Source organism: Cavia porcellus, unplaced genomic scaffold, assembly GCF_034190915.1.
Source record: "Cavia porcellus strain 051 isolate PalLab524CR breed Dunkin Hartley unplaced genomic scaffold, mCavPor4.1 scaffold_2, whole genome shotgun sequence".
Classification (NCBI taxonomy): Eukaryota; Metazoa; Chordata; class Mammalia; order Rodentia; family Caviidae; genus Cavia; species Cavia porcellus.
This window is the reverse complement of record NW_026947485.1, coordinates 76,510,621-76,527,927: the sequence shown is the minus strand read 5'-3', so window position 1 is coordinate 76,527,927 and position 17,307 is coordinate 76,510,621. Positions and strand designations below refer to the sequence as shown.

Below are 17,307 nucleotides of genomic sequence, written 5' to 3'. Positions count from 1 at the left end.
TTTAGCCACCCATGTCCTCTTTCAGAGTCATCCAGAAATGGGTTTGGTGACAACCCCGGTCAGCCCCTCTCCAACAACTCCAGTCACACCGCTTGGGACCACGCCACCATCCTCTGATGGTAAGCTCACACTTTTGTCTTCTTGGTTTATATCATTTTAGGACTTTAGGGTGAGCATAGCTGTATCAAACAAAGAGCACAGTTAGTGATTTTTTTCAGTTAAGAAATTTGCTTAAACTGGGTAGTGGGTACAGGGCCTGTAGTTCCACAGAGGGTGAGATGGGAAGATCATTGAGCTCAGGTGTTCAAGACCAGTTTGGCAAACACAGCAAGATGCTGTCTCAGAAATTGAAAGCAAAAGCAAAAACAAACATGAAAACAAGAAATGTGCTTGTATAGAGTACTGTCCTTCAGGATTCCTAAAGTTCCAAAGAAAATTTTGGAAAAGATAGTCAAGTGCTTTTTTAAGTGACAAGGGCTGGGTGTGATATTGTACTCTTGTCATCCCAGCACTTGGGAGGCTGGGGCTGGAGGATTTTTTTCAAGTTCAAGACCAACATAAAGAGACTCTTTTTTTTTTTTTTTTGGTAACGGGGATTGAACTCATGATGCATACTTGCTAAATCCCCAGCCCTATAAAGAAACTCTTATGTTAACAAAAGAAAACAAATAAATTCTGTTTGAGGAGAGATAAACATGTGTAACCTAATTTAAACACCATCCAATGTATACATATATCAAATATCATTTGATATCCCATTAATATAAGAAATTATGAATTTGTTCCAAAAATCTTTGTGCTACCTTATTTTTTTGTCTTTTTCATCGGTACCGGGGATCGAACTCACGACTGCCTGCTTACAAGGCAGGCGCTTATGCTGCTGAGCTAAATCCCCAGGCCCATGCTACCTTATTTGAATTTGAACTCTTGGCCGTCTTCCTGCTTCAGGCTCCTGAGTGTTGGGATTACAGGTGGTTGCCACTACCTCTGGTCTCCCTCCTGTTTGTATGTGAAATAACTTTCTTTGTTCTGTTTCTTTTCCTTAATTTTTTTGTTACTGTTTTTGTTTTTACTTTTTTTTTCTTTTTTTTGAGATAAGTTCAAACTATGCAGTCCAGGGTAGCCTTGAGTTCACTATGTAGCCCAGGCTGGTCTTGAACACACAGTAATTCCCCTGCTTCAGCCTCCCAAGTGCTAGGATTATAGGTGTGTGCTACCATGTTTGGCTTCTGTTATTGTTTATTATTATTATTATTGCTGTTAGCAGTATTGGGGATCAAACCCAGGGCATTTGCACAGAGCTATGTCCCCGTCCCATTTTTATTTTTTATTTTGAGACAGGATCTCACTGCATATCTCAGGCTGGGTTCAAACTTGCTATCCTCTTGCCTCAGCCTCCCAGAGTGCTGGGCGTATACCATGGCCAGCTGTTGTTATTTTTGTAAGTGTGTGATATTGGGAACCAAACTCAGCCTTGGGCGTGGTACATGAGCAGTCTGTCACTGAGCTACATCCTCAGTACCTACATTTTCATACAGATCTGTGACATAAGCGTTTTAAGACAGTTTAAACTGTACAAGGAAGTATGGCAAAGAAGTGCTGTAGATATGTATTCAGGTCCATGGCAGTAAATTGGATCTTCCTAGAATTGAAAGCCAAATTCCAAAATATCTTAATGAGAACGAGCTAGTAGTGAAGATTGCCTCCTTGTCTGTTTATTCAGGTCATTAGATAAGCCAATGGAAATACTGTACTTTCTCTTTAAGGATGAAACCTGCCTGGTTGCCATGGATATCAAAAGCCATATATAAATATATACCTCATTTCCATCTGATGTTGGGGTTTGGTTGCTTTGGAGAACTGCCTTTCAAACTGTTCATTGTGAACACTTCCACCCACACACACACTTGATTATGCAATGGCAGAATTTGTGCTTACTTTACCTACAACCAGTGAGCTTTTATTTTTTCTAGTGGAAAGATCAAGCCATCCCACTTTCAGAAGACTGTCTTTCTTGACAAAAGCTGCTAGGAAGAATTATGAAGGCTAAGATCAAGGAATAACACTTCCTTTGGAAGGGGATTTTAATTTGTAAAGGATTTTATTCTGTCCTATTTGTTCTTTTTCTTTTTTCATAACTCATTTCCTTTCTGTAGGGGTCCTAAGTATTATAAACTTATTTTAAATTTTTGGTTTTTAATTATAGTGCTGCTCAGTAGCCCAGTTATATTTAAAGGTATGTCACTGGAACTATTATTTTTAAAAGCCAGCAGTTTAGCTGTAACATTTGTTCTCAGCTCAGACTTGACATTTGACAACTCCGCCTTGGCATGAGAGCACTTTGGTAAACTAAAAATATATATACTTCTATATTTCTTCATATTATATAAGATGGTTTCGCAGTTATTGCTGTGTGTGAGTGGGAAAGAAGTTCCACTTACCAGTGTGGTGGTTTTTGTGCTGGGCAAAGGTATGCTTATGGGCTCTGAGCATCAAAAGAGCTGTGATTTAAAATGACCATTTCAGGCCATTAACCCGTAACATGAATTAAGCCCTTTTAGTATTTAACAAGAAAGTATATTTATCTTTTATTGGTTCTTAGGAACCAAACTGTAAGGGGACCAAGCCAAGAGAGTTGGGCTTGTTAATTTCTTTCTGTAAGACTTTTTGCAGTGCTTGCATAAAGGGGTCTATAGTATGCAAGTATTTCCCATTGTTAATGAACATTCACAGCATACATCTTAATAATTCCAGAGGGATCCATTATGGTTATGAATACATATTATGAATAATATCTCAGACTCAGCTGAGTGTTCAGCTATAGATTCTCCAGCTTGTCTGGGCTGTCATGAGGCTCTTTTTGTTTATATATTATGTCTTAGTGTAAAGGCACTTAAGATGACTAATTATAATTTAAAGTCTTAGACTCTTAGGAAGTCTACATTAAGACTATATTCTGTGTGGGTCAGTCCTGGTCTGGTCCCTCATTGTTCATGTGGAGTGTGACTCAGAGTAGGAGTTTGGAGATCTCACCTAGAAATAGCAGCTGGTTATATAAACCTTGATTCCCAGACTGTCCCCATCAATAATGTATTTCTGTTACAGTCTGATTTTGCTTTTCAGGTTCCAATTCATGGGTTAAAGGATTAAGGGATAGAATTTCAGTGTAGTTCTACCTGAACGTTTACTACATTCACCTGGGGTACTTCTAGCGGAGGAATGTAGCTCAGTGATAAAGCCCTTCCTTTGTATCCCTAAGGCCCTGGGTTCAAGACCCAGCATTGTGGGTGGGTGGGGGAATATCTATCTATCTATCTAGGGTATTTCTAAGGCTTGTTCTCAAATTCGAGGAAGAATTTGCCTTATTAGGAAGGAATCTTGATGTATTTTAAGCAAGAGACTCGTCAAAGCAAACTTCACTTAATTCATTAAAATCCTTTTTTTTTTTTTTTTTTTTTTGTCTTTTTCATTTTTATCGGTACCAGGGATCAAACTCACGACTGCCTGCTTGCAAGGCAGGTGCTTATGCCACTGAGCTAAATCCCCAGCCCTTTTTTTTCTTTTAAGTAGAAACCACAGTGCCTTTAAGAAGAGCCCTGAGCCCTTTTGGGGTTACTGAGGGTTGGAAGTTGCATCAGCATACCTTCCTAGGGTGTTGGGAGATAAGTGCTGTTCCTAGAGACTGACCCTAGATGGAAGAGAAAGTGTTGGGGTCAGTCTGGGAAGTAGGAGGGGCTCTAGATGCTTACAAAGAGCAGACAGAAGTTTTATGGTAAGTGCCTGTCCTTCCCTCTGTTGTGGGAAAGCTTATTTAGTCATTTTCTGGCCTGCTGGCAATTTGGCTATGTGGGTAGGCGTGTTAGATGGAAATATGTTATGGGCTAAGCACATTTCATCTTTTCTATTCCAGTTATAAGTTCTGTAGAACTCCCACTGGATGCAGATGTACAGACCAGTAATCTGCTGATAACTTTCTTAAAGTATAGTTCGATTGTGATGCAAGATACCAAAGGTAAGGCATGTTATTTTGGGGGCACAGGCACTAGGAGGGATGGCAGGCAGCTAGAATTAAAGAGCAGTGCTGACATTTGAGGCTTTTAGGAGCTCGACTGTTAGGGCCTCCTAAGCAAGGTCATGGTCCTAACTATGAACAACAGTGATTTCTCCTTGCTAGATGGTGATTAAGTGGTACTAGGAAAACCTGAAGCTGGAGGGAGTGTTCAGAAATAGAATAGGAAAAAACATTGATCTCTGCAAGAGCCAGCAAGTCTTTTTAGCAAACCCTGGTAAGTGGATGCGGACTCTTCTGTGTGGGAAGTTGGGATTAACACACTTCAGGGAATTCCCTTTTGAGGACAAGAACTGAGGCATCAGCTTGTGGTGAGAAGTAGAAGGGTGCTATGCGGGTGCAGCACGAAGAGGTGTGAGATTCGCAGGGACTGTGTTCCTTAGAGCTTGAGATAGAGCTCCTCCTAGAAATGTGGTGTGGAGGGCAAGAGGGTTGGGTATAGGGAAAACTGCATTTATTTATTTTTTTCATGTCAGTAGGAATTGAACTGAGAGCCTTCACTCTGAGTTATATCCCCAGCCATTTTTTAATTTTGAATTTTTGGGGTTTTTTTGAGACAGTATCCTACTATGCAGTTTCGACTGGCCTGTGATTATGTAGCCGAGGCTGGCCTCAAACTCACAGAGATCCTCCTGACTCAATCTCTCAATGCTGGGGTTATAGGTGGACACTGCCATGCTTGGTTGAAATTTGGTCTTGCTGTGTCACTAAGTTGCCCAGACTAGGCTCAAATTTACGATTCTCACCACTGAACTACTTCTGTAGCCTTGATCTAGTATTTTCCTTCAGTGGTTTTTGTTTACTTTATTGAGATAAGGTCTTGCTGTGTAGTCCAGTCTGGCCTAGAACTCACTATGTAGCCCAGATTGTCTGTCTGTCCTTTTCTTTTCTTTCTTAGAACTCACTATGTAGCCCAGATTGTCTGTCTGTCTGTCCTTTTCTTTTCTTTTCTTTCTTAGAACTCACTATGTAGCCCAGATTGTCTGTCTGTCCTTTCCTTTCCTTTCCTTTCCTTTCCTTTCCTTTCCTTTCCTTTCCTTTCCTTTCTTTTCCTTTCCTTTCCTTTCCTTTTTTCTTTCTTTCTTTCTTTCTTTCTTTCTTTCTTTCTTTCTTTCTTTCTTTCTTTCTTTCTTTCTTTCTTTCTGAGACAAGGTCTCACTATGCAATTCGAGCTGGCCTTGAGCTCACTTTGTAGCCTCCTTAGCCTGGTCTTGAACTTGCAGTGATACTCCTGTCTCAGCCTCCTGAGGGTTGAAGACTATCCTTGAACCTGCAGCTATCCTCCTAGCTCAGTTTCCCAAGTTCTGGGATTACAGGCATGTGCAACTATACCTGGCTTCCTCCAACTGTTTTTTTTTTTTTTTTTAATGCTGCTGAACTAAATCCCCAGCCCCTTCCTCCAACTGTTTTAAATGAAAAAAATTCTAATACACAAGATGTGATCAAAATATACAGTGAATATTTAAATAAAAATTTTTTATTACAATAAAAGACACATTGCCCTTAATCTCCCTTGAAATAGTCTCTCTCAGGGGCTGGGGGTTTAGCTCAGCAACATAAGCACCTGCCTTACAAGCAGGCGGTCGTGAGTTCGATCCCCAGTACCAATAAAAATGAAAAAGACAAAAAAAAAAGAAAAAGAAAAAAAAATAGTCTCTCTTCCTTCCAGTGTACTTACTTGTCTGCCTTGCTACTTTCTTTTTCTTTTTAATTTTTTTCTTTTAAACTTTTTAAACTACACAGCGTCTCGCTGTGTAGTTTAGGCTAGTCTGAAATTCACTATGTAGCACTGGCTGGCCTCAGACTCCAGACAACCTTCCTAATTGCTGGGATTACAAGCATGAGCCACCACAGCTGGCTTCTTGCCGCTCTCTCATGTAGTTCTTGGAAGTCTTGTTTTGTTTTGTTTTGAGACAGAGTCTTGCTATGTAGCCCAGGCTGCCCTTGAACTTATGGCGATCCTCCTGCCTCAGCCTCTCAAGTGCTGGAAGTACAGATACATGTACCACCCCTGGCTGGAAGTACTGTTTTGCCTTTATGAAGTATGATAAAAAATTGATGAATGCTACTGCTGAGCGCCAGTCAAGGGAAAAGCAGCCTTGTATAAACATCATGGTACCCTGGCACCCTGCGACTTCTGTCTGAATCTTCCCTAAAGTCAAAATGGTCATGAAAGGAATCCTGGTCACTTTTTTGTTACTGAGACACAGTACCTGATGCCTGCAGGTTAAAAAAAGAAGCTTATTTTGGCTCATGTTTTAGTCAGCTGGCCCCAGGGAAGGAGAGCATGGCATAGGGCCATGCAGAAGAGAGCAGCTCACAGTGTGGTAGGAGGGAGTAGAGACCAAAGGGAGGATCTGAGGAGCGAGGTGCACCCTCCCAGCTCTCAGTCCGGGTGACCTCTTCTGACCAGGCCCTGCTTCTCAGCAAGCCTGCCCTAAGCCCACCTATGCCTGCATGGAGCTCTTGGGGGACATCTAGATACAAACTAACAAAAGGTAAACACTTTGAATCAATTTAGACAGCCATGACAGCAAAACTAAAGACACTCAGGTAAAAGAACTTCCATAGCTTCTTCATACAGGGACAAGGATGGTGGGTTGTGTGCTCAAAGCTGGAGCCAGCATCTTGTGGAGATAATGTCGGTGTATCTTTTACTACAATAAATTAAGAAGATGTAAACATCCATAGTATTTTTTGATCATACTTCATGTATGAGTTGAAAGAACCATGCAGTGACCACTTCCTCTTCCTCTTTCTCCTCCTCTTGTTCCTCCCCGCTTCTTTCTCCTCCTTTTCTGGGGCTTGGGATCAACACACCTAGCATTTTTTTTTTTTTTTCTTTTCCTTTTTTTCCGGTACCAGGGATTGAACTCACAACCACCTGCTTGCAAGGCAGGTGCTTATGCCGCTGAGCTAAATCCTCAGCCCCTACACACCTAGCTTTTTAGTAAACTTTTTTGTTTTTAAACATATTGGAAATTGAAACTAGGGCCTTCTGCATGGTAGGCAAGCACTGTACCACTAAGCACATCCTTAGCCCTTTTTTTAAAAAATTATTTTGAGATCAGGTTTCACTAAATTACTTAGGTTGGCCTCAGATTACACTCCTCCTTCATCATCGTCCTGAGCAGCTGGGGTTACAGATATGTGCCACTCACTCAGACTTTAATGCACATTTTCATTACATTCTGCTTGGTACCTAAAGGTTGATCCAGTGGACATCTCCTGTTTAGGAGGGTTTTTTTTCCTAATTACAAAAGTAATTGAAATATTACTTGTTAAACATTAAAACATTGTAGTGATGCTTAACTTAAAAGTAGAAGTCCTTTCTACTAAATTCTTCAAAGTTAGTTACTTTTAGTGACTTGGCATATATTCAGTATTCTTTCCATAAGGCTTTTTTGGCCTGGTGTAGTAGTACACACCTATAATCCTAGCAGTGTACAAGGCTAAGGCAGAAGGATTGAAAATTTGAGGCTATATAGGGAACATTAGTGACTTAGCAAGAGCCTGTCCCACCTTCCCCAAACTAACCCACAAAAAAAGTGCTGAGGGTGTGGTTCAGGACCAAGACTGTGGATTCATGCCGCAGTATGTGGAAGAAAACAAAAAAGACTTCTTTATAGGAATCTTTTTAGTTTTTTGAGACAGAATTTTGTTTTATAGTCCAGGCTGCGTCAAACTTACCATCATTCTGCCTCAGCTTCCTACATGCTGGAATTATAGGCATGCACCACCATGTCCTATGTCTTATAAGAATCTTTAAATCTTATTTTAGGAGCTAACTCTTTAGTAGATGAATTGTGAGAAAAAAAAATTTTTTTGTGGGTACCAGGTATTGAATTCAGGACCTTGCGCTTGCCAGGCAGGCATTGTGCCACTGAGCTATCTATATCCCTGGCCCTGAATTTTGAGTTATTAGATTATAGTCTGGGATCCAACATCAGGTTTTTAGATATCAAAGAACCAATTCCACTGTAGAAGCAAAATTGTTAAAATACAATTGTCTTTGCCACTTTGCTTTCTGTGAGGAGAGATGATACCTTGTGAAGTGGTTCACATTTCCTGTAGACGTTTAAAATGCATTAGCAGACTTTTATTTACTTGGTGAGGGGTTAGCTTTCTGGTTTGAGGGAGATGAGGATCTTGTTTGAAGCTGAAAGACATGATCTGTGTTGGAGGGGAAGGCCAGGTTCGGGGCCTTACATTGGTAGACAGATGTAGAAGAGCTAAAAAACAGATATGGGAATGAAAAGTTGCCAGGACCTAGAGATGCCTGGTGAGCAAATATAAGTCTTGTAGTACTCAAAACACTGCCTTTGCTGTTGGAGAGCTCAGCCTTCCATACTGAGACACCTTTTGCCTCTTCTGTCATGTGAGCATACTCTTTCAAGGGTGAGGGTTTCCCACAGGGATGAGATGGATACAGATGGTCCCAGCACAGGCTCTCAACATACAGCAGTCCACTGGGAACTGTGACTGCGAAACTCTGAGACTTGGCCCTTGAGATCCAGCAGGGCAGTGGTAACAAGGTTCTTGTGCGTCAGTTTCCTGAGGCTATTGCTTCTTGCAGCAAGCACTAAAGAGAGAAATTTTATAGACATGACCCATAAAATGAACTTTTAGCTTTACTTGATATAACCCAGTGAATTGAGGCTCTTGGAAATCATTTTTAGCTTTCATGATTATATAAGCCTCTTTGTTGTAGTTACTTTACAGTCTGTGGAATAGAAGCTGAAATTATGGGCGAATTAAATTTCAGTATGGGGGCCTGGGGATATAGTTCAGCAGTAGAGCACTGGCCTACCATGTATAAGGCCTTGGGTTCAATTCTCAACACCATTAGAAAACAAAAAATAATTCCATATGGATGGTCTCAGTGTCTCTAAAGTCAGGCTTAGTTAGGTATTTCTCCCCAGGTAGCCTAAATTTGGCAAAGGGCAAGGTTATGTATGATGAAGAATTAACTTTAAAAATGGAAAAAGTGGCCGTTGAGTGACTTCACTGTCCCTGCTGTCTTCTTGTCTTGGCCCCTGGCCCACTGCATCATGTCCTGGTGTAACTTTTCTCATTGCTGAGACAAAATACTCAACACTTGAAGTTAAAGGAGGAAAGGTTCATTTTGGCTCATGGTTTGTAGAGGTTTCATTCCATAATTGGCTGGCTTCAAAGGCAGGGTAGCTTGGGACATTGAAAAGCAGGCAGGAAGTGGCAGAAGATAATCAGCAGCAATAGAAGCAGCAACAGCAAGCATTAGCTGCAGACCTCTTTCTACCTTTATTTGCCATCCAAGTTACCTGCCAGATTGGAGGTACCCTTAACCCCAGCATCACAGGGATTAAGATCCTGCCACCTCTGAAAAACCTTACTTATGCCCACGTGAGGCTTTGGATGGACATCAAGATACAAGCCATATTGTCTGGCTGCCAGAATCACGTGTTTTTATGAGCGATGGAGCAATATTTCTTGGTTGTGTCCCTTTTTGTATGGCCTGTTTCGAGGAGAGATGAATATATTTGTGGAACCCATCTCTTATGCCATGTCATTGTCAGGTTTTAATTAATAAAGAGTTTTAATTGATAGGAAGCAGTAGGTAATGTCAGGATGAGTAAGTAGTATTAGCTAACTTAGGTAGCATTGCAATCTGTGAAGAGGTCATTTCTCTAGAATGGACCTCAATCTGGGTACTGCTAATCTGAAAATCATGAGCCCTTTGTTTTGGATATGAGGCATGACCCTGCTTTTCTTACTTTCATTTCACTCCCTTACTCACAATTTCTAGCAAGTAAATAAGTTTGGCTGACCCTGGTAATTAATGAGCAGTGATAGAGTGGCTTTTTCTTGATGTGTATGCGTGGGTTCAGAACTCTGCTACAGAGGTTACTGCCTTCTTACTTGTTTGCGGAACAGACTTTGCGTCCTTGTGCATGCTAGGCAAGTGCTGTACCCCTGAGTCACAAACCAGCCCTCTGCCTTTTTAAGTAACCTGAATCTGAGTTCTAGGAGACCAGGGAACTTCGTTGTTGAGGTCAGTGCTGTGTCTAGTGCCTCGCACAGTGCCTTCCAAGTAGTAGGTACATAGTAGGTAAATGTTTTGTTCTTTTTAATTTTAAAGAGAATAAAACCTAATAAAAGAAAACAATAAAAGCAGATCACAACAAAACAGTGAAAGTGGTACAGAACTTCAAAATAGGATAATAGGAAATCAACAATGGCTACCATAATGTATCTTATCTTCAAAATAGTTGTCCATATCAGACATAGTAAAATCAAATAAAACAAAGCAGTAAAACCAATCAAAACAGCATTGAACAAAACAAAACAATAAATCAGATCAAAACAGAACAGTGAGAACAATACTGGATTTCAAAAACAATACAGAAGAAAACCCCCCATATTTGCCATATTTGCATACTGTCATCCTTCTAATAGATGCTCAGACTACTGGCCTTAGGTCTGCAAAGTCAATCAGACAGTACAAACATTTAGCTGTTTTTGTATCTCAGTTGCTATGGACTCAGCCTGTCCTCGGGATCAGCCAGTTCCTTACCCGGGAGGGATTTGTGTGGAGGGGTTCTTGCCCAGCCATGTGCTGATTGGCTCATGGGAAGGGCGAACTGGCTTCTCTCTTCCTGGGTCCTGCATGGTTTGTGCCAGTAAATGTTTGTTAGATGGATAACTTCATTAGGAAGCAAAATGATCAAGAGTTCATATCTTGGGCCAGAGATATGGCTCAGTGGCACAGTACCTGACTGCCAAGTACAAGGTCTTGAGTTCAATTTCTGGTACAAAAAAAAATTCACATCTTTCTAGGTCATAGCACAATGCAAGAAGCAGCTTGGTCTGGACTCTTGTATCTAGTTAAAATTTTTTTTCTGATTTTATTGCCATTTTGCTGTGAACAGTTAGTATCTTTTCTAGATTTTATGCTAGATGGGCACTGATGATGGTGCTTATAGTTGGTGGATGGGAGGGTGCAAAAAGGAATGGATCTGACTATTCAGAATTAAAAGACTAGGATTAAGAATGTAGCTCAGGGGTAGAGTGCATGCCTAGTGTGTGCAAGGCCTTTGGTTCAATCCTCAGTACTGGGGGAAAAAAGGTACTGATCTAGAGGCTCATTACAAGGGTTAGGTGGCTCTCAAGAAGGTGTTTAACAGACTGCCAGGATATTTAAGGAAAAAAATCATCTGAGGGGATTCTTTTTTTTTTTTTTTTTTTTTTGTCTTTTTCGTTTTTATCGGTACCAGGGATCAAACTCACGACTGCCTGCTTGCAAGGCAGGTGCTTATGCCGCTGAGCTAAATCCCCAGCCCCTATCTGAGGGAATTCTTTTAGCCAGGAGGGAAGGAAGGATTACTCTTTCAGTACTCTGATTTTCCCTTGGGAATGCTGGGGCTGGGGAGAAAGTGATGTGCATATTTATCCTCTGTTGAAATGTGGCTGGGATGGGGTACAGAAAAGGTTTCTTTTTTCTTTCCAGATGAGCACAGGCTGCACAGTGGCAAGCTCTGCCTGATCATCCTTACATGTATCGCAGAGGTGAGTCTCAGCTGCCTTCTGGTGTGAACCCTGCGCTCTCATTCCCTGCCCGCAGCCCTCCTGTTGCCTGTGTAGAGCCCTTAAGCTGGAGAGCACAGTTTGTCTGCCTCCTCCCACTAGGATGGGCACTCTGAGGGCAGGCGTGCATCTTCTTCACCACTGAGGCTCAGTCAGCCTTAATGGGCATGTTGACACGGTAGCAGTCACAGTTGAGACCTGAGGGTTCTGGCTCTTCAGAGTTCTAACAAGAGATTTGAACTCTTAAAAATAATAACCTTGCCCATTTGAAGCCGCTCATGTTGGGGTTTTCTCATTTAGCGAAGTGGACAAGGGGCTCAGGTGTCCTCGGGTAAAGTGTGGGTGTGTGGGAGCATTCAGAGAGTACAGTGACTGTAGTTTGGTGGAGAACAAGAGCCAAGGGGGAAAAAGTGCCTCAGTTTTCTGAGAAGCACTCTGGGCTGGATCATGTGGGCTGACCTGCCCACAGATCGTGGTGGCACAGGAGACTGAGAGAAGCTGAGGCACTTCAGAGCTAAGTCACACTCTAACTCCCCTTTCAGTATTTCTTACTCGGCTCTTTCTTCTTTTAAGAGAAATAGTCAAGGTGGTCTGCATGAAGAGACTTTGCTTTTGTGTGTTCTCTGTGGGAGGATGACCTCCTTTTCTCCAAGCTAGGAGCTGGTGGTTAGAGAAGAGCTGCTTATTAGTGGAGCTGGTGTACTTGCTTTTAAAAAAACCTTCCTAGTGAAATAAATCTTTGAAGAAGTCGTTTTTTACAAATCCTAACAAGTCCTAGTCCTTGGAGTCTTGGGCACGTCACAGCTTCAGGACAGATGTTGGGAAAGGGCCTGGATGCTTATTGCCAGTCCTGTGTGGGAAATGTTTGATTTTCCTTCAGTCTTCAGGAAAGCCAGGGCTGGCAGGTCTGGCTGCTTCCAAGCTGCCTGTGTGGCTGTTCTCCTACTGCACTGAGCTCATCCCTCGCAGAGCACAGACCTTTTTTCTTCTAACAGGAGACTCACATGGCGCCTGCACAGGCATCCTACACCGCCACAAAGACCTTCAAGCTGTCACAAACAGAGCTGACTCTTTGGGCAGATGGGAAGGAAGAAGGAATCAGAAAACAGATTCCTTTCAACATTTGTCTCAGATTTCTGGGTCTGACTTTTTATTATTTTTTAATTTTCTTAGAGATTGTTGAGGAGGGATAGAAGGGGAAATTATCCCTAAGTAAAAAAAATTTATGGCTCAGTAGGGTTTGACATAGAGGCTGAGGCTTATCCTAGTTTTCTAACTGGTTCTTGAAAGTGGTTCTTTTTTTTTTTTTTTTTTTTGGTACCAGGAATTGACTCAGGATCTCACGCTTGCCAGGCAAGTGCTGAGCCATCAAGCTATATGCCTGGCTTGAAAGCAGTTCTTAAAGTCCAAGGATTTGTAGAAAGTGTGTTGGATTACAAACTGAGTTTCGTAAGTGTAGATCTCACCTTTCTTTTTCTCTAAATTTTTATTAGGATCAATATGCCAATGCATTTTTGCATGATGACAACATGAATTTTCGAGTAAACTTACATAGAATGGTAGGTGTGACTTCCGCTTCTTTTTTTTTCTTAGTGGGAGATGTTTTTTTGTTGACAGTGTTGGGATGAATTTGGTCCTGCTAGAAAAAATGTGGATAGAAAATTCTGCCAAAGAGTTCTTGCATAACCCTTACCAAATTTTGAAAAAATATTGAACGCTAACCCTAACCCCAAAGATCTACAGCCATTGCAATAATGGAATATATCAGAAACATAGATTTCAACAAGGAGATGGTCTAAGACTTGTATTTTTAAAGTGGAGCATGGTTTTAACTTGGAAAAGACTTAAGTAGTGCTTTGATTTATTCATCTGAAAGGTGGGGAAATCAGGGAATAACTTAAAGCTTGAAGATATGGAAAAATACCACTTTGAGGTTTAGGGTTGAAACTTACTCTTTGGTTTTGCAATGTCTACTATTGTTACCTCTATAGTTGCCCACCATTAACCTTCTCTTTCTTCCTCTTCCTCCTCCTTTTTCTTCCTTCTCTCCTCCTTTCTCTTCCTTTTTTTTTTTTTTGGAGGCATTGAGGGTTGAATCTGACGCACTTTCCCACTGAGCTACATGTTCAACCCTTTTTTATTTATTTATTTTGATCATTCTGTTGCCTGGCTGAGTATGAGCTTGCCATCTAGAGTGCTGGGATTACAATGTGTGCTACTAGTCCCTGCTTTCTCTTCTTTTCCTTAACTTTATTATTTAAAATAAAAGTGATGGCCGTGGTGGCACATGCCTGTAATCCTAGCACTTGGAAAGCTGAGGCAGAAGGATCACTGCGAGTTTGAAGCCAGCCTGGGATATATAGTGAGAACCTGTATCACCTCCCCCAAATCAGTGAACTTGTTTTTGTTAATAATGCCTCTTGCGTAGTGTAGATAACAGAGCAGACAACAGCTTTCCTGTTGTCCTGTGCTCTGGAGCTCTGTGGGCAGTTGCCTGGCTATGAGCTCTGTTTTTCTCACAGGCCTACACTGATTGATAACTAGGAACCTTTATAAGTCTTCCTTGTCCCACCCTACCTCAGCCACTAGAAAGAGGAAGAAATTTGTAGCAATGGCTTTATTTGCATGAGGAATGTGATGATGAGCCCGTTGTCCTCAATTCATGTATTTGCTAATTTCTTTCTACCTTTTTTGTGGTGAAGCCTATGAGACACAGGAAGAAGGCAGCAGACAAGAACCTCCCCTGCCGTCCTTTAGTGTGTGCAGTGTTGGGTGAGTTAATAGCATAAAAATCAACATTTTTCCAAGACAGTGATTGGTTCTCATGATTAAGATTCTTAGAGAAGTTACGTTTCTTTGCTGGCCTGAGAAGACGTGTTTATTATTGTTTAGTAAAGTAACCCTATTGAATAAAGTGTCCAGTAAAGGGTATTGTCATTTAGAGGAAAGATAACTTTCCAAGGAGACAAATCATTATATCTAAACTTGATACATAATGTAAATTTAGACATATTTTACTCCTGATCAAAATTTCAATCTAACTTCCTTTCTTTTTTTTTTTTTTTTGTCTTTCTGGGACAGGGTCTTGCTAGGTAGTTCAGGTCGTCATTGGGCTCACTTTGTAACCTAGGCTGGTCCTGAACATGAAATGATTCTGTTGCCTCAGCCTCCTGAGTGCTGGGATTGCAGGTGTCCACCACCACGCCCGGCCTAACTTCCTTTCTTGTTCCCTGTTAACTTGAGGAGTCAAGTGATCAGGAGATTTGAAGTTCAGTGTGCAGACCCAGAACTTCTTGACTACACTAAGTGGAGAGGGGCTGACAGAGTTGATAGGGAGGGGTTGTATCTTGGGTAATTTTGTCTTTCCATCATTGTACATTTTCTCCAGGGGAACTGGCAAAACTCTTAATCCCATTTCCACCTGGATGCTCATCCCCAGTTCCTAAATCTGCTTGATTTTATGGTAGTGGGAATCCAATCCAGGACCTAGTGCTTCTAGGCTGGTGCTGTGCCACTGAGCTATATTCCCTGCCCATTTGCTTGATTTTAAAGGCAGTAATTAAGACTACATAATTTGTTCCACAGACCTTTTAGTCAGTATCTATCAGGCATTTTGATAGTGAGATGAGATAGCCTGATAGAGCTTTAAAGCTAAGTCTCCAGTTACAAGAACGTGATCAATAATTTCTTCTCTTGTTCTCTCATTGCTCTGGTCTTGGAATAAGATTTTGTTCTAGCAAATATGAGCGATGGGTGCCATGTATGAAGTATCTGTACATATATCCCTGAATTGGAATTTATTGACAGTTCTGGGTATCGTGAAGGAATAGGAGACTCAACTGATTTCCTTGCTAATTTGCAAGTGGCAGGGAATGCAGAGTGTTGCAGAAAGCATCTTATGCAAAATAAGTTGGGGTGCATGTGGGTACTGACATTTAGTATGAATGCAAGGGCACAGCATTCCGGAGGGGCCCCCAACTCAAAGGCAAAATACAGATTTCATTCTAATTGATAGTTTTTCTCTTTTCTCTCTTAGACCTGATGGTAGAGTTTATTGTAACACATATGATGAAGGAGTTTCCTATGGATCTCTACATGTAAGTGCCATGGTTCATTTCATATGCAAATGCATTTTATAGAATCAAATGATAGCTGTGTGTGTGATAGCTGTGTGGCGCACGCCTGTTATCCTGGCACTTGGGAGGCTGAGGCAATAGGATCAACAAGTTTGAGCCTCTTGAGGCCAATTCAGACTGTATAGGTAGACCCTGTTTCAAAAAAAAATCAAGTAATTGAAAAAGTTATCCTCTGTGTATACATTAGTTGAAGAAAAACTCATTTGTGTGTGAAATGTTCATGAAATATTTTGTGAATCTTTTCAGAGGAGGGAAAAGTACAAAGTATGGTTTGGATTCTTGTATATATCAGATAAACTGTGTGAAGAGCTAGGCTGATGCCTTGAAACTGGGACCACAGGGGTCTAGGAATCCAAAGATACACAGTACCAGTGTTGTTGTTGCTGTGCTTTTGTGTCACAGTAGTTGGTAGCAGTTAGAAGGTAGGAAGAAGCCAAACATGGTGGCACACATCTATAATCCCTTTATTCTGGGAGGCTGAGGCAGGAGAACTGTAAGTTAAGCCCAGTCTGGGCAGTTGAGCAAGACTCTTTCTCAAAAAAGAAAAAAGAGGGCCAGGGATTTAGCTCAGGGACATAAGTGCCTGCCTGGCAAGCATGAGGTCATGAGTTCAATCTCCAGTACCAAAAAAAGAAAGAAAGAAAAAAGACTGGGGATATCACTCAGTGTCGAGGCCCGGAGTTCAATCTGCAGGGCTTCCCTGTACCCCCAGAAAAGGTATGCAGAGGTCAAGAGAGAACTTCTGGTCCAAACTTAGCAACACTGTCATGGCAGCCTGGCAGAGCCCTGTGAGATGTCACCAGAGGCCTTGCTGGGAGATCCCTGTCTCCAGTGGGGACTTTGATGTCCATCACCAGTCTTGGTGATGACAGTGCTCAGAGGCAACTGCAACTCATCATTTTTCTTTTCTTTTCTTTTTTTTTTTTTTTTTAATAAAATTTAAGTCTTTAGGTGTTCTCAGGATTTCCTTTGTTACTTCTGCATTCCTCTCTTTATTAACCCAGATTCATCATGCTGTATTAGTGTGATTATATATACGCCACCAAAAGAATGTGTCTACACTTCAGCAGTTTGCTGTACTAGTAAGTGTCAGGAAGAAAATGGCCACCACTTTGAGCACCTTTTGTAATTGTACAGCCAAAGGTAACTTGTGTTACTCCCATGATGTCTCAGTACGTCTAGTATTAAAATAGTTATACAAGTTTCCTTTTTCTGATGTTTACATTGTTTTGGTGGAGTCTATAATTTTCTTTCTGCAAAAGCATCTCAGTTGGGTCTGAGTACAGAAGTGTCACCACTATTATTTTAGTCAAGTGACATCTTGATGTGCAGTAAGCTTGGTGTATCTTATTCCAGTGCCATTCCTGAAATCTAGAGAGGGATAAGGGATTTCACTCTATGTAGTGTAGACCTCCAGCTTTTTAGATTGCTCATAGACTAGATAGTCTTGGTTTTATAAGTCTGTAGTAAATTTTACTTTCATTTAAGTAGGTTACAGTTTACATTTTTGTCTTTTGAGTGTTTAAGAGTCTGAGCTTT

General features: G+C 41.2%; 1 protein-coding gene across 7 annotated transcripts in view; it reads left to right on the top strand.

Annotated features, from left to right (window-relative positions):
• Positions 1 to 17,307, top strand: part of Armh3 (armadillo like helical domain containing 3) — a 202,672-nt gene that overhangs the window by 50,548 nt on the left and 134,817 nt on the right. For 6 of the 7 annotated variants that reach the window (XR_010046018.1, XR_010046011.1, XM_063244396.1 and 3 more), the window contains 6 exons: positions 26 to 119; positions 3,911 to 4,012; positions 11,556 to 11,614; positions 13,126 to 13,191; positions 14,335 to 14,404; positions 15,669 to 15,729. Coding sequence is in view for 5 of the 7 variants with exons in the window: in XM_063244396.1 (XP_063100466.1) it covers positions 26 to 119; positions 3,911 to 4,012; positions 11,556 to 11,614; positions 13,126 to 13,191; positions 14,335 to 14,404; positions 15,669 to 15,729 (452 nt within the window). In the remaining 2 variants the exon portion in view is untranslated. The remainder of the gene's footprint in view (positions 1 to 25; positions 120 to 3,910; positions 4,013 to 11,555; positions 11,615 to 13,125; positions 13,192 to 14,334; positions 14,405 to 15,668; positions 15,730 to 17,307) is intronic. The other variant, XM_063244401.1, reaches the window with a different exon arrangement.